Source organism: Sminthopsis crassicaudata, chromosome 1 (genome assembly GCF_048593235.1).
Source record: "Sminthopsis crassicaudata isolate SCR6 chromosome 1, ASM4859323v1, whole genome shotgun sequence".
In the NCBI taxonomy this organism is placed as follows: domain Eukaryota; kingdom Metazoa; phylum Chordata; class Mammalia; order Dasyuromorphia; family Dasyuridae; genus Sminthopsis; species Sminthopsis crassicaudata.
In genome coordinates, this window is record NC_133617.1 from 591,124,924 (window position 1) to 591,147,659 (window position 22,736).

At 34.5% G+C, this 22,736-nt stretch overlaps 1 protein-coding gene across 6 annotated transcripts in view; it reads left to right on the forward strand.

The window, feature by feature from the left end:
- The window catches only part of ADAMTS6 (ADAM metallopeptidase with thrombospondin type 1 motif 6), a 335,951-nt gene that overhangs the window by 229,770 nt on the left and 83,445 nt on the right, over nt 1-22,736 (forward strand). For 5 of the 6 annotated variants that reach the window (XR_012484781.1, XM_074282407.1, XM_074282408.1 and 2 more), the window contains 2 exons: nt 7,425-7,570; nt 9,943-10,006. The exons of the other annotated variant lie outside the window; for it this stretch is intronic. Coding sequence is in view for 4 of the 5 variants with exons in the window: in XM_074282407.1 (XP_074138508.1) it covers nt 7,425-7,570; nt 9,943-10,006 (210 nt within the window). In the remaining variant the exon portion in view is untranslated. The remainder of the gene's footprint in view (nt 1-7,424; nt 7,571-9,942; nt 10,007-22,736) is intronic. 6 annotated transcript variants of the gene reach the window in all.

A 22,736-nucleotide genomic window follows, 5' to 3' on the forward strand; every position in this document is an offset into this window, starting at 1 on the left:
AGCACTGATTCCCATTACTTTGACTTGGAACTAATTTTTATTGATGGTAGGTACGATGTAGTTTAAAAATTTATTTCCATAAACCAAATAGTTCTGTATACTGAGGTCTTCCAATGAACCTAAAACTAAAACTAACAGGTTTCTACAAGTTCAGGGTACTTATGTCTAATAGTCCAGTCTAAGAAATAGAAGTAAAGACTCACAACTTCTGATCCTAGCCTCCTGAGCTGCAAAATAACCCTCATCAGATAGAACATGAAAGAACATACGGCCTGTCTAGCCAACAGGATAAAACTAAAGCTGCTCATAGTTCATAATAAATCTTTACTTTAAAAAAAGTGGGAGAAATATTACTGGAGTGATAGCACAGATACATCCAGAGGGTTGGATGGACGATGATCTCGTCAAGTTCTGGCTGCAAAAGATATGGGATGTATGCCCGGGGGCGCAGTTCCACAAATGTTCCATGCAAGTATGGGATCTGTTCCATGCACATTTAACAGATGGAGTAAGAAATATGGCCAAAAAATTAAAAACTGATCTTTGCGTGAGTCCTGGGGGGTCTGACATCGCTATTACAGCCATTGGAAGGCTGCCTGAACAAGCCATTCAAGGATCGAATAAGAACCATATGGTCTGAATGGAGATGCTCAGGGACAGTAGCATTAACAAAAGGAGGAAATTTGATGAGCCCAGACAGTGCACTTGGTACTGTGTGTCCACGGGTCAGAAACTCCTGAGAATCAATCAGCATAACTTCCAGCCAAAGAATTTTCCTCAGATGTGGTAAGAGTCAAAGCTCTTTGCACTGAAACTAGCACTGTACCAATATCTGAAGAAGGAGGATGAAATAGTAAACAGAGATGGGGATAACAAGATTAGAATATTACAGTTGACATTATTGCTATGAGAGCTATGAAAGTCAATCAGGAGTCACTTCTTGCCAGTCCTGGTGATGACCACAAAAGAGGTCTCAAATATTTAATCTTTGCCATAAACTTGATCTAATGACATTAGAATCTGTGATGGAAGAAAGTTTACTGAAAATGAAGTTTGCAAATAAATCTCCCAGATTCCTCCTATCTTGCTTGGTTCATGAAATAGAACCATGTCAGTGAAAATTGGCTTAGAATGAAACTTTCAGATAATCTTTTAAAGACATTGCATAAGTGATAGAGTTCATGTTCATCTTTAGCTCTTAATTCCCTTTAGGGTAGGATGCAATACCCTTTGACTGGACCCAGAATTGTTAAGAGCAGGAAGTGGAGAATAACTCTTCCAATTATCGTAGAAGCAGTGATGCTGAGGGATGACATGTTCTGATTTAGAACCTGGTCCAGGATGTTGGTGTTCTGTGTCTCTGCACCTGCAAAGCAGACCATTATTTACATCCCAGCTGAAAGATAGTCCTTCTAAACAGCACAGTATGCGCCTTCCAACTCAGGGCTGTTTTGACTCAGGAAGAATACTCTGTATTGGATCACCAATATAATTTCCTTTAGAAACCTGGGATTTCCTTAGAGGTCTCTCCTTCCAGATGCTGGCTGGGCCTAGTTCTGGCTGTAGTATAAGTAATCCCAAAATTACATCTCCAAAATGGCCTAGCTACAGAAGGGGAAACAAATTAATCTACATCTCTGCTCACCTCATAATTCCCTTACGTGGATTCCTGGTTCATTTTTTTTAAAGGTTCATTATTTTATTTATATTTTGTCATTTTTGGAACCCCTCACTTGATGCCTTCACATTAAGGACTCTAAGTCCTTATTAGTCCTATTAGTAGTTCATGAACATCTGTGGCCCTATAGTAGTAATAGTAAACATATTATTCAGAAAATAATAATGAAACTACTTTAAAAGCTTCGTAGGAAAACATTGTGTTTGTAGATTATTTTAATTATGTGAGTTTTTAAAAACTCCTTAAAATGATGGGATTAGGATGAGAAAAGAAAAATGACTAATGCATCTATGACATTTATTTTTCTATTTTGGTCTTTTGCAATTCTACACTTCAAATAGGTAGAGTGATAGAGTGGGAGGATGCTCCTATCATCAGAGGAATTGAGGGTAAATGCCAGGCCTTTCACTTCCTCCTTGTTGACATTGGATAAGTTTGGACTCCTTGAAGATGAACTAAAAGATCATAACCTTTTCTAAAATTGGTACTACCCACCTATGTCTAATAAAAGAATGCCCAGTCACCCAGTTGATCTCAGTGAACACTTCAGAAATTGAACCTTAGATTTCATTAGAATAGCAAATTCTATGAGAAAATTCTTTCTGTCAGTTGGCACCTAGCTGCAACTCACAATCTTAGAAAATTGTTTAGAGCACTTAGTTGAAGTAACTCATTCAGGGTCATGCAATTGTGATGTGAACATTTCAAGCATTTAGATGGATGGATAGATGGATAGATGGATGGATGGACAGATGGATGGGGAGATAGAGAGGTGCATGGATGGATACATAGATAAATAGACAAATAGTCTGCCTTTTCAGGAATTAACCTGGCAACTTTTATTTTGAATAGTAATCCTACTTATAGCATAGAATTAGAAAAAGTCACTATTTGACTTCTGGCATCATAGTACGACCTTTGAGACTTGCATCAGCATTTGGATTTGGCTTAACTACTACTTTACTGCACTTTTCCCTTGCCTCTACTATTACCCCCAGCCTTATTGAACCTGAGGAATCAAAATGAATCCTCAGGTTATAGATAGGGAAGCCAAAGCCAGGAAATGAAATGACTTCTCTTGGATTATCAAAATAATCAAGTTCAAAACTGAGATTAGAATAAAAATATTCCTAATTGCTTAAAAATGCATACATACATACATACATATATACATACACCCATAGATTGTTAAATCTTACCCTTTGCTCTGTAATAACTAGCTAATAGGAAGATTCCTTTATTATTATGACTTGTTAGCTCTCTACACATAAATTTGCATTACTTAACCTGATGACATAATTACATATGGTGTCACATTTCCAGGGAATTGATAAAAAAAAAATTAGCAGGAATTTATGCAGTGAAAGGGCTTCTAGGGAGCCATTCACAAGATGATATATAATAATGACATTCTAAGTAATATATTATAGTCTAATTAGTGAATTCATCTCATACCAAAAGTCAAGTTTCTATAGGAAACAAGGTTTGTCTGTTTGATTATTTGCCTTGTCTTCTATCTTGTGACAACTTTTTAGTAAGTTGGAATAGCACATCCCTCATTTTTGGAGGACTTTTTTCTCTATCCTATGAAAAGGGTAAAAATCATATTTAATAAATGACACTTTGTATTAGTGAATTTATTCTATAACTTCTAAGCTTTGGTCTGAAATAGAATTTAAATGTGGATGCTATTAAATCTTTCTCTTCATTATAATTCAGTATTTGAGATAAAAAAAAGCCAAGCAAGAAAAAAAAATAATTAAAATGTTTTACTGCTATTTCAATAACCAATTTTTTTATGATTTGAAAGAAATAGTTTTAAACTCGTGGCAACTAGCTGTGTAATCTTGGAAAAGTCATTTAACTACTTTGAATTTCCATTTCTTCATCTGTAAAATGAGGGGGCTGAACTAAATTATTTCTGTGTTCTCTTGTGGTCTTAAAAGTATATGAGCCAATGAAACAGAAAAACAATTTTTTAAATTTAAAATAAAATTTAATTAATTTATTTTATTTCAGATAATACTTAACTTTTTCATTTTTAAAATGGATAGTTCGAATCCATTACCTGATGGTTTCAAGTTAAGTACTTAGACCTCATTAGTCCTACTAGTAGCTCATGAACAACACTGGCTTTGTAACAGTAATAAGCTATATTGTTTAAAAAATAATAGTGTTTCTTGAAAATATTTTAAAATTTTCTTAAGAAAACACCATATAATACACCAATTAATTGGAGGTCTTCCTGATTCCAAATCTCTCTTTACTAGACCATGCTAGTATTAGTTATGTCACAGAAAAGCAAACAAACAAACAAAAAAAAAAACACGAGTATTTTTACATCCTGATTATTGTACTTTTGTTGCCATTTCCTGTCTGAAGAATCTCCATATCAGTTAGTTATATTTAGTTATAAGCCAACAACAGCCAAAAAAATTTCCAGTCTTCCTAATCTCTCCTCCTCTCGATTCCTACCTTAGGTCTTATACTTTCATCACATCTTCCTCTTTCAGGTTTCTTTTACTTCAGAAATTTGAAAAATTGGTCTTCTAAAAATTCTACGCCCAATCTAAGCCCTTCAAAAGAGAATTGTCTATTTTCTTCTTCAAGCTCTTTAGGTACAGAGGCTCATATACTTCCTTTGTAGATTGTTGGATTTTTTTTTTACTCTCTCAGTCAGAAAGTTCTTATATTCAATTAAAGTCTCTCCTGCTTTATTTTCAACTTTCCATCTTGTACAATCCTCTATGTATGTTTTTGGCACAAACCTCTTCAAAAACTTTCATGTATCATACTTGAAGATAGTTACAGTCACTTTAGTCTCTTTTTCTTTTGGTTAATCCCACTTACTAACACAGTTATCCATGGTCAAACTTATTTGTTAGATTTTTGGGTTATTATTATTTATCAAGTGTTCCATTTGCCTATTTCCTGTTGATGAATATTTGTATTATTTTTTCTTTTTAAGTTCAAAACTTAAAAATGTAAATAGTCTGATGTCCTTGGATTTGCTGTTGGGGCAAGGCTGATAAGACATTACCTTTGTAACTGCTTTTTATTTGTTTAATTCAGTGGTTTGCAAAAAGTGATCTCAGAAACCTTTAGTGAAGAAAGGAAAGGACCCACATATGCAAAAACATTTTTAGCTCTTTTTGTGGTGGAAAAGAATTGGAAAATGAGTGGATGCCCACCAACTGAGGAATGGCTAAACAAGTTATTGCATATGAATATAATGGAATATTATTGTTCTATAAGAAATGATGAGCAGGTAGATTTCAGAATAGCCTGGAAAGGTTTACATGGAGTGATGCTGAGTGAAGTGAGCAGAACCAAGAGAATACTGTACACAGTAGCAGCAAAATTATGTGATGATCAAATATGACAGACTTAGCTCTTCTCAGCACTGGCCTTGTAGTAGTAGTAAGCCATATTGTTCCAAAAAATAATGGTTTTTCTTAAAAATATTTTAAAAGCTTCTTAGGAAAACACCATGTTTGTATTTTTATTCCAATAAACTTGGGATGGAAAATGCCATCTGCAGCCAGAGAGAGAAAGAGAGAGAGAGAGAGAGAGAGAGAGAGAGAGAGAGAGAGAGAGAGAGAGAGAGAGAGAGAGAGAGAGAGAGAGAGAGAGCGCTATGGAGACTGAATGCAGATCAAAGCATACTATTATCACCTTTTTTGTTTGTTTGTTTTGGAGAAACTGCTGTAAAGAGGGAAGAGAGAAAAAAAATTGGAACTCAAAATTTTACAAAAATGAATATTGAAAATTATCTTTGCATGCAGTTGGAAAAAAATAAAATACTATTGAATTTTTTAAAAAGAACCACACCTCTCATGAACTATACAAGGTCATTATTATTTTCATAATAAAACTAAGACATCTCACATTCTAAAAGGATAATTATTGGTAGATATAACCCACATAAATAAAACTTCTTGGAAGGGAGTTCCCAAGAATTTTTAAGAGTGTAAAGGGATCCTAAAACCAAAATACTTCCAAACTGCTATTTTAGCTAATGGATTTTTAGCAAGTAAACTGGAATGTTGATGATGATTATGATGATGATGAGGTTGATGATGATACTCAGCATCTATATAACAAAGTGATTTAAATACAATATCTCATTTGAGATTACATTACAGATAAGGTTGGTTCTATGGTTTTATTTTATTTTTGACCAGACATGTTTTTGGTGTGATGTCAAGAATTTTAGGTAAAGAAATTCTCTCTACCAATGAATATTTGTATCTGTTCTGTACTTTAATTACCTTGAGATGTTAATGAATTTGCACAATGTCACATAGCCAATATTTGTCAGAGGCAAGAGTAGAACCCAGTGCTTCCTGATTTCAAGACTGATGGGTTGCCTCTCATTGTAATATTGTCCCCATTTTATAGATGGAGAAACTGAGGCTCAGTAAAATATAAAATTAAGTAGCTTGCCCCAGAGGTAGTAAGTGTATGAGTATGTTATAGGGGTAGAGGGGAAATGGACCTTAGGCCTTCCTTACACTCTCAATTTAGCATTTTCTCTGATATACCAAATAATGAAAGTTTTTCTTTTTTAAAAAAAAAAATAAAAGTGGGAAATGATAACTACCAGAAAGAGGCCAACAAATTGATATCATTAGTGAAATTTTAAAAAAATTAATGGCACATCTATTTTCATCATTATTATTAAAAAACAGTAGCAAAATCACAGTATGTAAGTATGTATGAGTAGGAGTTGGCTCTGTGTATTTGGTCATATGCTCTGGAATATTAGCAATTTTTTGGTATTTTTTCCATGTTCAATTTTTTGACATTGATGCAAATGTGCTGTGTCTTTCACTGCTACTTCTCAGAATTGGATAGTTTAGAATAAGCCCCTAACAAAAGGCTGAAAATGTCTTGATTTTTTTTTTTTTAAAGAAAGAAGACATTCTTTCAGTTTATCATACCCTGCAAAATAAGATTTATCATGCTAGAGTTATGAGCTGATTATAATATGTCTATCCCTTGGTAAATTATGCATGGCTTTCTCCTTATGTGCAGTGTATGTGGTTTATTGCAGGGGGTAAAGCTGAAAAATATTCCAGGACACATGTTCGTACAGGGTCTATACAGATGGCCAGTCAGTATATATAATGATTTTTTGTACCCAGTCCCCAGTGTCTTGGCATTAATTTTATTATGTCTGCACTATTCATGTAGATGAAATACCGCAACAAATTCCTTTACCATTGTAGCCTCAACCAGACTTTCTTTTTTTAAAGAAAAAGCAATTACCATCATAAAAATTCCTTACTGGGGAACTTTCCATGTTGCGTTATCATTCCATGAGTTTAATAATAATGTGTGTTTTTCTAAAAATCTTTTTTTAAAGAGACCTAAATGTCTAAAAAAGATTTTGAGGTCTGCAGCTCCCTCTCTAATGAGGACTCTAAAATGTAGGGTGAGGAGGAACCAAGCAAAAGCAATCGAGTTAGGTCTTTTTAATCCTCCGGGGTGTATGTTCCAGATTTATAAATCAGGGCCTTTAAAGATAATCCTCCACACTCTAACCATTGTCTAAATAGGGCTAAAGAAAAGTGAAATACCAGTCTGTTATCTTTTGGGAGAATATTAATGCCTATAATTGGTCATTGTCTGACCCTTATAAATAAAGATATAGATAAAGATATGTAAAAGATATGTGATATGTCTGTCTTGATGGCTCTAGCTGCTTGGAAGCTAATTTTCTGTTTTTTATGAAATCTTGCAGTGGTGTTATCAGGGAGAGTGTGTTCCTTTTGGCACTTGGCCCCAGAGCGTAGATGGGGGCTGGGGTCCCTGGTCAGTATGGGGAGAGTGCAGCAGGACCTGCGGGGGAGGAGTCTCCTCATCCTTAAGACACTGTGACAGTCCAGCGTAAGTAGCTAAAGTAAGCCGGAGCCAACAAAAAGACACAGTTGGAAATGATTCAAGCTGTGGTTTCCCATGTTATCTGTAAAAACGTTTCTCCAGTGAGCCAGCACATGTCTTCAGAGTAGCCCGTCTCGGCAGGAGAGCAGGAGAAAGAAAGAACTGGGCTAAACAGACCTGCCTTTTCTTCTCCCTCCCTTCCTCCCTCCTTCCCTCCTTTCCCTCAATTTAAAAATTAAACATTTGAGGCAAGGTCCCCTACTGTAGACTTAATCAAGCCCTTTATCTCAGGATCTAATCAGATAAGATTTTCCACTTTCAGAAGTAACATGTGATTCATAGATATTCCCAAATCTGGCCTCAGCTTGGCTCCATTATCCCCAGGAAAACCTGAGGTTTGATTTTTGTGTGTGTGTGTGTGTTTTTTCACATGTCACATAAAATGATTACTGGTACATTAGTATTAAAAGAGCCAGTGAGAGCACCTCAAGGGTTGAAATGCCTTGATTCACATCACAAATCACAATGAAAAGAATACTGCCCATGTGTTAAAATAGTTTCCATTTCACATGCCCTCATTAATCATCTTCCTGAGCTGACACTACCCTTCTCCCCAGGACTACTGAAGGCAGGTCAGCCTGCTCTTCTCCCACCCCTACCCTCTTTGGACTAAATTCCCTCTGGCCCAAGGCCAGGCCCTTAGCTGTGCTTTGCTGGCTGGGTTGCTTTTGTCTCCCACTAGTGACAGTGGCAGGTGAACCACTTTCCACTTTATCTTCTACTTTCTCCCACAAAATGAATTCTTCCTCAATCTGATAATTAAATACTCCCATTTTTAGTTAAGGTTCTTTTTTTTATTTCCCTTCCCATCCAGAGCTCAAAAAGACATCTTTTTTTTTTTTTTTTTTTTTTTTCCCCCCAGTTCATATTTACTTAGTGGTACAGAATCAATAAGGTGTCTTATGATGCCCTCTGTACCATTATTGTTGTTGTTGTTATTTTTATTATTGGCTATGTGTGGAGAAAGTTTTTCTTTTTGTTCTTTACAAGACTTAATATTTCTTTCCAAGTTTCCCCTCTCCAAAAGGAAAGTTAGATCCCCTGTCTTGCCTAACTGATACCTAACCTTTCTTCCTGCGCTTAAAATGGGATTTCTTTTTAAACACCTTTGACTCTACTTTCTCAGCTGCTTTGCTTGAATTCTTCACTCTACTATTTTCTGTGGGTTATTAGTCCTTTGTGAACACAAACAAGTGATTCTCTTCATTTTTCCCCCCCTTTCTTACAGTTAGTCTCTACTCTCATCACCACCACTGGTTTGGGCAACAAGGGCAATTAGTCCCTTCCTAACTCTCATGCCAGTTGAGTTATTTTCTTTCCTTGACCCTGGTACTCAAAATTAACCAAATATTATTTAAAAATTGACCAGTGTAGGCACAAGGGAGCCAAAATTTAAAAATACATGTATAATATATGACATAAATGTGGCTGCTGTAAACAGTCAACAATAAAAAATAAAAAATATTTAAAAAATTATTTGACTCTTTTTTAAAAAAGGAAATGTGCTATTTTCTTCCTAAAAAATAGTCTGTCCAAAAAATGGCATATTGCTTTTCCTAATGTTATTCTTTAAGATTTATCTATCTCCAAGATAGATTCATGTCTACTAGGAAGTTAAGTATTGATACATTTTCACTAAATGACATACAATTTGAATGATCCTTAGAATGTAAAGTCATAAAAGAAATGAAAAAAATATAAAGTAAACTGACTTTCAGACAAAAATTTTGAGGCCTCTAGGTGATTCTTAAATTAGAAATGATTAAAAATACAAATATTTTAACATTTCCTACTTTGAATTCAAATGACTTCCTAAGATGCTTGTTAATAGTAGCAGCTCAGATTATTGCAATCCCTCTTCTTTCAGCCTGGAAAGACTATAAACTAATAATATAACATACTCTATCAAGTCCCTTTTTTGTGCTCTGAGCAATTTGAATAATTTTGTATTATGCAGATCTCTCAAAGTGAGTGATTTCCTTATTTGATTTTAAGACTGAGCACCTCATTGCAATGACTATTGCAATGTATAAATTTAATTGAATATTCCTAAGCATGCTAAACACGACAATTAGGAGAAGACATAGTGTTAATCATAGTAATCTAATTTTATGTTCTACATACAAAATTATTATCCTTACAAATTATCAATATTCTAAATAATCAAAATTTAATAAAAAATGTTTAACATTTTAAAGCATCTTATAACATGTTCTGATCACAGAGTATCTGAATCTCTGTGTGTATATATACATATGTATATATATATATCTATATATATATATCTTACTCACATGTAAAACAAAATATTTTTTCAGACCTTCAGGAGGTGGAAAATATTGCCTTGGGGAAAGGAAACGGTATCGCTCCTGTAACACAGATGTAAGTAAAACTAAACTCCACTATGAAAAATTAGTCTACTTTCCCCTTAGAATTTATTATTTGGTGGTTTGGCATTAAGGTTAGTCTCCTTTGGCCTTTGTTTTTATTAAATCCAATTGTAAAAAGGAGATAGAAAAATAAAAAATGTGGAGTGTTTAAAAATATAATAAAGCATCATTCATTTTGACCCAATTTATTTAAAACCAGAGGATGGGATAGACCAGTGGCATTGAGGGAAAAAGGAGGGTTTGAATCTTTTTTATCCTTGGATTGTAATATCTGACAGACCTGGATTTTTTAATCCAGAGATTCCCTTCAATTGGAAATTCAAATGCTAAGAGCCTTTGACACTTCTGTATGATTCTGTTTAAGACTCATACCCTTTAGATTCTTATAGCAATGAAATAACAGATTCAATTTTTAAAAAAAAATTCAGAATCTGGAGTAATTGAAGTTGTGAGTAATGGGGGGGGGGAGAGTAAAAGATTTGCTGCACAAATCAATATAGATTAAAAAAAACAAAAATATTAAAATCTGAACTTAGAAAATATACAGTTTAGAAGGTTGTATTTGAATTATAAAAGGACTCACCAATAGCATTCTTTTAAAGAATGACCTTCTTTATTATACTTAAAGTAAAATTTGAGTTTCTAAAATTTACATTCAATACTCTAAGAACTCATGTGTTAACAAAGTGAGGTAGATCTGAAGAATAGACAAGAAATTAATTAAATTAAATTATTTAATTATTATTTAATTTAATTTCAACTTAATTATTTAAAAGAACAGTTTTTTATGCAATTCATTAGTGTGGTGAGAACAACTTTTCCTTATTAAAATAGCACACATTTTTATATGTACTAAAAAATAATAAAACTATTTCCAAATATTCCATAATTTTGACTGTTTACTAATTTAGACAGGTCTTTTATCCTGGATAAATTTTGTGAGAACTTTTATCCTGGATAATTTTGTGAGATCTTCCTGTAGATGAAGAAATGGAATTACTCGTGTGAATATCTATATAATCTATATAATATGTATATATTTTTAAAATTATGAAATGTATATAAAATTCCACAGAAGTAAAAGCATATCTCAGTGATTCCCAAGCCTTAGTTTTCTAACACTTCAGACAATCTCTACTCATCTGAAAGGATTTTATGAAATTCTCAAAAATATGATTACTTACAATTCATGTTAATATTGAACATAGGCCTTGCAGCATTTTTTGGAGAGAGTATTTATGAAACCAGTGGTGAAAGTCATGATTCTAGAAAAGGTAGAATTCACTAACATACTTTAAAAAAGCAGAATTTTATAAATATACAGGTGTATAATAAGCCCTGAAAGTTGGACAAAACTAATCTTGTCATAGATTCTAATGTACCAGTGGGACTTGAAGAATGGAATTTTAGAAAGATTAATCTTATATCAGTCCGAAGAATGTTTTGGGAGAGATGATGAGATTAGAGACAATGAAAAGAAATCAAGTTTCTAGCAGTAATCCCATCATTCCTTTATCAATTAATTTCTCTTCAACCCTTTCAATTCAATTTCCCCTTATATCTGATAATCTCCTCTCCTTACTGCTAACTGCTTTATTTCTCTGACATATCCTTAACCCTTATATCCAATTGCATTATTTCCTTAAGATATTTTTTTCTTATTCTATATTACCAGGGTAGATTTCTGTGCATTTTAAAATTACAATGAACTGAAAATAAATTCAGAATAATTTTATCACATAAGCCTAGAAGAAGCACTGGGAGAGAGAATCACCTATCTGAGCCAGAACAGCCATGAGATTTAGAAAGTCTCTAAGATTGGACTTGATAGAAGATAAGATATGTCTTCTCATATGTAATTCTTGGGTGTCTTACAAATCAGGCCATCCTGATTTTGACACCTATTTATCCTTGAAAGTGATCAGCTTCAAGAATTTTTCAGATTTCAAAGCAGTTCAAGAAAAGCTGATCCTCCTCACTCAGCTCCAACCTCCCACTGGTGCATCCCCTTAGAACTGTTCCTAGTAATGAGATGAGGGTGGACAGGTCTCTTTCTGTTTCTTTCTTAGGTCTGTGTTCTCAATTTGGGAGAGAGATAAAGAACAGCCTTGTCTACTCCCACAGTGATGTGAACCCATGAACAGACTAAATGAACAATGAGTTTTCAAGGAAATAAAACCAATATTATTATACCTAAAGTTTTGCATCCAGACCAATATTCTATAAGGATTTCTTATAATGATGAAGGATGAAGAATGAATTGATAATACTGGAAATTAAGACTGACATATTAAGATATAGTAGGTCAACCAACCCCAGTTGGAGAATAAATATGGTTTTAGAAATATAGGTGAACTAAAATCTGATTCTATAAATGATCTTGATTCTGTAAAACAAAACAAAACAAAACAAGAAAAAAACCACCTTATTTGAGTATAGTATTATTTTTATGCTTAGGAATGGACAAATAAAGGGACAGATTAAATAAAGGCTCCCAGGTTTACAGATTTAGAGTTTAGAGGCAAAGGAAAAAGTATAGGCCTTTGAAAACAATATTGTGAAGGAAGAATAAAGACAACTATAAAAAGAATAGCTTTGATAGGGAAGGTCTTCAAATCAAAAAAAGCAGTCCTTAGTAGCTAAACGCAATACTTTAAGGTTTTCAGAGTGCTTTACAAATATTCTCTCATTTAGTCCTCATCACAATCCTGAAAATTAAATGCGACTGTTAATCTCATTTTATGGATGAGAAAATTGAGGCAGAGACTGGTTAAATGGTTTGTCCAGGGTCACACACCCACTTAGACCTGATTTCAAAATCAGGGGCTCTAGATACTACTACCACTACTATTAAGTGTCTACTATGTGCCAGGGATAGTGCTAAACTTTGAGGATACAAAGACAAAACCCGAAGTTTATTTAAGGAAATAATATTCCAATAAAAGGAGGTTATTAATTATAGAGATAATGATTCTTAGTCTCTGATGAAAAAAAAGGGGCAGATAGATGGTGCAGTGGTTAGAACTCTGGATTTGGAGTCAGGAAGAACTGAGTTGAAACTGGCCTCAGACAATTTATTAGCTGTGTGATCCTGGATAAGTCATTTAGCCTTGGTTGCCTCAGTTTACTCATCTGTAAAATGAGCTGGAGAAAGAAATGGAAAATCACTCTAGTATATTTGCAATGAAAGCCCAAATGTAGTTATGAAGAGTCCAGTATGACTAACTGACTAAATAACAGCAACAAAAGCTGAGGAAAAAGTAAGTATTGGCATCTAGTAAATTTGGAAAATGGAGAATTTTCCAATGCAGCATTGTAAATCTTGCAAAAAACAAAAAACCTTTTAAAATAGAATATGTAGTTACCTACTACATATAGAATGTATAGTTTAGGTATGTACTTTAATTGTAAGAAGAAACTTTCCACTCATTTTTTCAAAAAATGTTCCTGATCTCACCACCCCTTGTACCTCACACCACACCCTCTCCTCCCAATTTGCCAGTAAAAGTTACGTTTGGTCTTCTTCAATACATTGGACTTTTAAGACTACATTTTTTTGAGTGAGAAGAGTGCTGGTAAATGATGTCATTATCAAGCATAGAACTAGTCAGTGAGTCAACAATATTTAAGTCTACATTATATACAGAGCACCATATTAGGTGCTAGGGGATAGGAAAGAACTAAAACACCAATCCCTGCCCTAAAGGAGTTTATAATTTAGTTGAGTTGACAGAAAACCTAAGCTGTGGAAGCAACTAAAGACCACATTTACAAGTATCAACAGATGCAAATTAATTCTGTGCAAATTGAAGTGTCAGAATTATAGAATTTCAGAAATGAAAAGCTCCTCAGATTCGATTGAGGCCAATCTGCTCCTGAGTGGAAACCTCCCCCACCCCCACCTACACACACCGATTCCTGAGCAAGTGGAGGAAAAGAGGAGTTTATTTATTTATTTATTTTTAAATCCAGGCAATCCATTCTATTTGAGGGCTCATCAAATGGTTAAAGATTCTCAAGTATTCATTTAATAGAAAAGTGGATAAAATTAGGCAGGTCAATTGTGGTCAACTTCTGGAAGTGAATTTTATACCTTGTTTTGAAAAGGTAAAGGTGAAGGGACATTTGTGCAGGACACTTCAGTTGGAGGAAATAATGAAACCTGAGAAATGGAATGGCAAGTTTTATGGGAGAATGAAGTACAAATGAATTTTGATGGGGAAGAGGCCTCATATTGGGAGGTAATGAGGGAGTCAGGCTGTAAAATTTAGTATCTTTTGTAGTCTCTAAAACTATATCTTGAATATTGTGATAGTCCGGAAGTAAAAGGAAATTTAGAAACATGTCTTGCTATTCAATTTGGAATAAGTCATTTTATTAATGGTTAATCCTGGACCCATAGTAAAAATATTGATTGCATTAATTTTATTAGTTTGGAAATTCCTTAAAGCGAACTGAAAAAAATCTCAATAGATAAGTACTAGTTTTAAAAATCTGTAACTATTATTTTTTTAACCAATTAGGAGAATTTGCTTTAAATGTAGAGTAATACAAAAATGAGAAGTACCGATGATTTCCATCTTTCTAAATTGCTCTAATCCTAGCAGCATGCCTTGCACTTAGTAAGTTATTGATGTGTATTGAATTGAAAATGTGGGCTACCCTGGTTGGAAGGGTTTTTCTTCTCACTGCAAGTTTTGCATACTTTAAAGCTACACAAATCCTCTTTAATAGCCCTGTAAATAAGATCTGAGAGAAATCTTTCCAACTGGTCATAATTAACTTGACAGCCAAGAACTATCAGACTGTCCATTAGGCATTTCTGAGCTCAGTCATTTGTGATCCCAGAGCTTTTCATGAGAATTAAATAGGGAGTAAATACAAAGGATAAATTCAAATGGTTTTGGATTAATTTTCCAACCTATGCCCAGAATGAGCTAATATTAGATAGCCAAACATTATGTGTGCAAGGATTCTTTTTGGGGGGGGTTATGTGATGGGCAGCCTCTCAAACTTTTGAGGCTCATTCTGTTCTTTCTTACCTTCTGTACTTTAAATACACTGTGAAATAGTTTGGAATATTATACAATACACTGAAAAATTCTGCCAATATTCTAAGAAGTTTATTTCTGATAGTCTTAGGTTGTTGGTTCTTATTTCAGTTACTTGCAAGATCTTATAATCCTTTTTCATCAATTGCATTATCTCTACCTTAATCAAAATTATCTTAGACCTCTTGATTCTGGGCTTAATTAGGAAAAAGGAGCAGGCTATACTATGCAAGGTTTTAATATGCCAAATCATGACCTTATATAGAAGAAAGCTGACTAGGTGTGATCTCTCCAGTTGGGTGGGGAATACCATGACACCATTGATATAATGGTTAAAGAAGACAGCTTTGGCCCTGCTTTCAAGTATTAACTTGGAGAGGGCTCAAAGAGAGCTAAATGTTACAATAATAGTAGCTCACACTTATATATGGCTTTAAAGTTTGCACTACCAAAATAGGATTGTTTTTTAGCTCCTCCCTGTCTTTTTGCTTGTTTTCCCTACTCCAGCATTCATTTGAGATGAATGAAAAGCCCAAGAGACAGAGTTTCTGGGCAACTAATGATCAGTTGATTAATTTGGCTAGCTGATAATAATCTATTTATTGATAATCAAATTGTTGGTCAGTGGTTTCTCTCTGTTACCAAAAATAAAATCAAGATCACCTAATGTTTAAATCAATACCTTTGGAAAAGAGGAAGTTTATGATAGATGAAAATTACCCTGATTAGTGAACAGCTAATGAAAGGGTAAACTTTCAAATGAGGAGGTCAGGTTGAAAGCTCTCAGTCCCTCTTGATGAAAATATGGCTTCATCATGAGATTCAGATGCTTCCAGCAATCTGTCAAAGAAATCCATCTCTACCATTCTCATTGGTTTTCTACTTCATGAAGTGGGTTACCCTAAACTCCCTTGGAAGGAAGGAGGTTGGGACTAGGACCTGGACTTTATGTTTTAGAGATGGAATGTACTAGATTAGATTCTATTTACATTCTAAACCGAAGAAAAGTCTTCTAGTTGAGTAAGGTCCTGCCCAAGATCAAGGAACATGTTCCCAGAGGGAATTGGGCAATCTTATCTATTAGCAAATGTCCTTCAGAGACTGGCTAACTAGCTTACAGGGGCTAGTCCTTGACTGAGGAAATGAAAAATAACAACTTGGATCCCAATTTAATAATTGGTTATTAATATAATAGAAAAATAATCACTTCTCTCAAATTGATAATCATTTATTAAACACTTCTACTTTAGAATATAAGCTCATAGGATCATAGATATATAGCTGAAAGAAACTCCATGTGCTTTGAATATGGTAAAAAATAGAATTTAATAATAAAGTAAGATAAGCATAAAATGATGCATTAAGTTCTTGGACAAAAAGATCCTTTGTGCCTGCTGGGATGAGGGAAGGCTTTTTGGCAGCGATGACATTTGCAGAAGTCAAATGGAGGGCCTTGGAAGATAGAGAAGATTTCAGAAGGTGTCAATTGTTAGAAGAAAAAGAAAGAGGAGAATTCATTGCAGATGTGTGCCAGAGCTACAATATAAGCATTCTTTTGTAGGGCTTCTGGAAAGTGCCCAATTTCCTACTCTCATTTAGATGTGTAGGATACAAATTCACTTGAGGTGATACATGTATTTTAATTTATCATGATACCTTCTGCAGCTTTCATATTGTATACTTTAGTTCTTTGCCTTATTTAATCCTAAATATTTTGGGGATTATGGAATCTTAAGAGTTGGAAGGGACTCTCCCACTCAGTTCAGGAATCCTTGCCACAACAACTTTAACCCTGGGTGGTGGAGCATCTTCTTTAAAATGTGTAACAGTGAGGAGGAAATTCTCTGCTTTAGGAGATAAGCCTATTTATTTGGGGACAGCTCTTTTTAGTGTTCTTCCTTATATTGAGCAGGAATTGAATTTCTTATATTTTCTACCCAACAATCCTGATTTTGCCTTGTAGAGTGAAACAAATCTAAATTCTGCTCCATTGAATAGTCATACAAATCTTTGAATGTAGTTATTCAATGATAACATTAGTAATAATTAGCAACAAGTAAAAATTAATAATAATAGCTAGCATTTAGTTAGTCCTTTGAAAATCTGTTGCTCCTTATTTGGTTCTTATAGCTACCTAGTGGATTTAGGTGTTATTATTATGTTCATTTTATAGGTTAGGAAAAACTGAGGACAAAGTCAAGTCACTAGCCTTGGATATGATAGGATTTGAACTCAGGTCTTCTTGCTTTCAGTTCCAAATTATTTGTATTTCTCTTCCATGATGGCATAATTATTGATCTAGATCCTGACTGGAGAATGAAGACAAATGGGCTTTAGGAAGCAATACTAACAGTAAGATTAGTGGAAGTGACAGAATTCCAACTAAGCTATTTAAAATCCTAAAAGATGATGCTTTTAAAGTGTTGCACTCAATAATGCCAGCAAATTTGGCAAACACTGTAGCGGCTACTGGATTAAAAAAATCATTTTGTGTCCCAATACTAAAGGACAATGCCAAAGAATCTTCAAGTTATTGAACACATGTATTTATTTCACATGCCAGCAAGATTATGCTTAAGATTCAGCAACCTAGGATTCAGCAATATGTGAACTGAGAATTACTAGAACAGGTTGGTTTTTGAAGAGGCACAGGAACAAGAGACCAAATTGTCAACATTCTCTACATTATGGAGAAAGCAAGAAAGTTCCAGAAAAATATCTACTTGTGCTTCATTGACTACACTAAAACCTTTGACTGTATGGATCATAACAAAATGTGGCAAGTCTTTATCTTATTTGTCTCCTGAGGAATCTATATGTGGACTAAGAAGCAATAGAATATGGAATAACCACATAGTTTAAGACTGGAAAGTAAGTATGACAAGGCTGTATATTGTCACCTTATTTATTTAACTTTTATGCAAAATGCCTGTATGAATCAAAAACCAGAATTAAAGTTCCTAGGAGGAATATCAACAATGCCAGCTATGATGCTGACTCTGCTACCACTCTGATGATATTAAAATGAAGAAAAATTAAGAAGCCTCTTGCTTGAGGGTGAAAGAGGAGCATGTGAAAGAGGAGATTGTAAAAGCTGGCTTGAAACTTGACATCAAAAAAAAAAAAAACCCACCAAAAAACTCAGATCTTGGCAACTGTCCCCATCATTTTCTGGCAAATAGAGGAAAAAGAAATAGAAACAGTGTCTGATTTTGTATTCTTGAGCTCAAAGATTACTGCAGATGGTGATTGAAGCCACAAAATTAAAAGATGCTTGCTCCTTGGAAGGAAAGCTATGGCAAATCTGCACAGCATATTAAAAGCAGAGATATCCTCTGCCAACAAAAATCCATGTAGTCAAAGCCATGGTTCTTCTGTGTATGACTGTGAGAGTTGGACTATAAGGAAAGCTGAGCACCACAGACTGGGTATTTTTATTGTGATGCTGGCGAAGACCTTTGAGAGTCCCTTGGATAGCAAATAGCTCAAACCAGTTCAATACTTAAAGAAATTAATGCAGGCTATTCAACTGTAACTTCTAAAGTCTATCTCATAAAGCCAAATAGTAGTATTAGGGCTTCCACCCACTAGCATAATTTATAAGTGATCATTTTTATTCTTATACCTCCTCTTCAAATGGTTTTTTTAAAATATATAAATTACCAAAAAGCCACTTTCACAACTTAAAATGAATTATTGTAATCAGATTAGCAGCTAACTTGAATCACACATAGACTTAGAATTTTGATTGGACCAAGAATAAAGATGGTAACCTTTTGTAAGAAGAGGTAAGTCTGGGTAAAGGGGGAAGACTTTGAACAACCTGAGGATACTAGGTGTCAATCCAATTTACTTCAACAGGCATTTAATAGACAGCTACAAGGCAATGGAGATTCTAAGACAAAAAGAAAATGAATAATGCTTCCCACTCTAAATGAGCTAACTTTCTGCTGAAGTGAAAGGAAAACAGAACAGTAATGGTACAGGTGACTTTGTAATTTTGAGTCATCCTTAACTCACGTCAATGTTTAATAAATATTGACAAGTATCACTGCAGAACATTTTTCATTGCTTGAATTGTTACTGGGAACACTATAAAACTCAACTTAATTCAAATCATTTTCCCCGTCTGCCCCAGACAATCCATTTTAATTTCATATCATTTCCCTAGTGGGAAGGAGAAGAAAAAGAGATACATGGATATATACCTCTCATCCAGTCCTACAATTTCTGCCCCTCTCTACAATTTCCTTAAAAAAAAAAAAACCAAACACTTTTAGAGATCCTATTCCAAAACCCAGGGCTGGTAACACAGTCCAGTATTTTTTTTTTTCCCCTTGGTTGGCATCTTTCTGTAGAACAACTTCCCAGGATTCAACTGTGACATTTGTTAAAGGTGGAATTTGAGAGTTAATAGTATCTTTTTGTACCTACATAAATTATCCTCTGGCTTAGTTACCAGTAAAATCAGTCACCAGTCATTTGTTAAGTGCCGACTAGACTATGTTCTAGGTGCTATGCTAAGTGCTGGGAATATAGAGAAAGGCAAAGGCAGTCCATGATCTCAAGGAATTTATGGTCTAATGGGAAAGAAAACATGTAAATACAAAAACAAACTAGGATGAACTAAAGAAAAATAACAGAGGGAAGGCATTATCATTCAAACAAAGGGAAAAGGAATAATTATTTTTAAAGTATCTAATATGTACCAGGCACTGTGCTAAGCACTTTACAAATAGTATCTTATCTTATTTTCACAACTCTGGGAGGTACTTGCTATTATAACCCCCATTTTTCAGGTGAGAAAATTGAGGAAGATGGAGGTCAAGTATTTTGTCCAGGGTCATATAACTAGTAAACATCTAAAATCACATTTCATCTCAGGTCTTTTTAACTAGAGAGTCCTGGTGCTTTTACCTACTAAGTCATCTAGCTGCCTTGAAAAAAGCGTTAAGAAAGGATAAAATTATGTGATAGGGAAGTGCTTCCAAAAATTTAAACAATTTGTAGTAATAGAACAGTCAAATAACAACACTGGAGTGGTATGAAAATGAACTGACTTATACAGATGCAAATCACCCCAGAAAGTTAAAAAGTGGTAATCATGGAATGCCATGACATTTATTTTTATTTCTGTGCAATGAGTGTTTGTGGATAATCTCTAAAAGAAACAAGAGATGCTGAGATTTGCAACTTTGAGGATTTATGAAAAACCTTATTGCTGGTCAGTTTTTAGAGGGAGAGGCATGTTTGATTAATGTAGGTATTAAGAGGCTGCAAATCTGTCAGGGTTTATATGAAAAATTTATTGCTTATGCCCACTGATTTCTGTTAGGGTTTCTGCATAGTGTCAGCATTCATTATCCTTAAGTGATTTAAGAAAGCATTACTCCTCAAAGTCACTACTATTCATAAACAAAACAAAAAATGCATTTTGCTTAAGTTTTCCTTAAAAGATGAGCTAATACTCCTGCCTTTTCCTTTGAGCACGTTCATTCTTTGGAACCAGCATAGACAGCTCCTACTAAGCTTCTTTTTCATCAAAGAAACTCAGAAGTGAACTTGTGTATAAAGCAGTATGACTCTCTAATTGAGAAGGCATCTGCTAATGGAAATATTGAGCTGTGGAGAATGGAGCATTAGATAATGGACTCTGGAAACAAAAGGGCAGTAGAGAGAATACAGAAATGATCAGAATTCCCTTTTGAGTTACAAGCCCTTTATTTGTGTTGTTCAGTTGAATTCATTGACTGAAACAGGAATAATTAAGTAAAAAGAGTTTTGAGCTGCAAAATGCCACCAAACATATGATTCTAATATGTAAAATTCCCAAACAGTAGGAGAAATGTAATCACCCAGGGAAAAGGACTGTTGCAAGAATTTTCAAGGTCCTTGGTGGCTGCACAAACAAGCTGGCATAGGTTACAGACAGATGGGCACATTCCAGTTTATTTATCTGCTCAAAAGTGTGATATACCTTATCAGAAGGTAATAGACAGGTAGGTCTCACAGCTCTACATATGATATAGGTATGTTTGGCTATGGCATAATATAAAAGACATATATGTACCCACATGCATACACACATATAGAGATAAGATCAGGTGGGTCATGTAAATAAGCTTTTAAAAAGAATAAGATACAATTATGGGGGCCAGCTAGATGGCACAGTGGATAGAGCACCAGCCTTGAATTCAGGAGGACCAGAGTTCAAAAATGATCTCAGACACTTAACACTTCCCAGCTGTGTGACCCTGGGCAAGTCACTTAACCCCAGCCTCAGGGGGGAAAAATAGAATAAGATACAGTTATGGAAAAGAAAAAGGATGCCTAAATTAAAAGTGTTTTTCATTATAGCCATTTTCATTGGACTGATGGATATAGCATCTTCTTTGTCAGTTTTAAAATTTCTAATATGTGCCTTATTTGATACAAGGAAGAAAAGTGGTTGAGTTCTTTTTTATTGTTATTATACCTTTTTATTTACAAGATATATGCATGGGTAATTTTTCAGCATTGACAATCGCAAGATCTTTTGTTCCAACTTTTCCCCTCCTTCCCCCCATCCCTTCCCCCAGATGGCAGGTTGACCAATACATGTTAAATATGTTAAAGCATAAGTTAAATACAACATATGTATACATGTCCAAACAGTTATTTTGCTGTACAAAAAGAATCAGACTTTGAAGTAGTCTACAATTAACCTGTGAAGGAAATAAAAAATGCAGGTGGACAAAAATAGAAGGATTGGGAATTCTATGTAGTGATTCATAGTCATCTCCTAGAGTTCTTTTGCTGGGTGTAGCTGGTTCAGTTCATTACTGCTCTATTGGAACTGATTTGGTTCATCTCATTGTTGATGAGGGCCACGTCCATCAGAATTGATCATCATATAGTATTGTTGTTGAAGTATATAATGATCTTCTGGTCCTATTCATTTCACTCAGCATCAGTTCATGTAAGTCTCTCCAGGCCTTTCTGAAATCATCCTGCTGGTCATTTCTTATAGAACAATAATATACCACAATATTCATATGCCACAATTTATTCAGCCATTCTCCAATTGATGGGCATCCACTCAGTTGCCAGTTTCTGGCCACTACAAAGAGGGCTACCACAAACATTTTTCCACATTCAGGTCCCTTTCCCTTCTTTAAAATCTCTTTGGGATATAAGCCCAGTAGTAACACTGCTGGATCAAAGGGTATGCACAGTTTGATAACTTTTTGAGCATAGTTCCAAATTGTTCTCCAGAATGGTTAGATGTATTCACAATTCCACCAACAATGTATCAGTGTCCCAGTTTTCCCACATCCCCTCAAGCATTGCACATTACCTTTCCTTGTCATTCTAGCCAATCTGAGAGGTGTGTAGTGGTATTTCAGAGTTGTCTTAATTTGCATTTCTCTGATTAATAATGACTTGGAGCATATTTTCATATGGCTAGAAATAGTTTCAATTTCTTTGTCTGAGAACTGTCTGTTCACATCCTTTGACCATTTATCAATTGGAGAATGGCTTGATTTCTTATAAATTAGAGTCAATTCTCTATATATTTTGGAAATGAGGCCTTTATCAGAACCTTTGACTGTAAAAATGTTTTCCCAGTTTATTGCTTCCCATCTAATCTTGTCTGCATTAGTTTTGTTTGTACAAAAACTTTTCAATTTG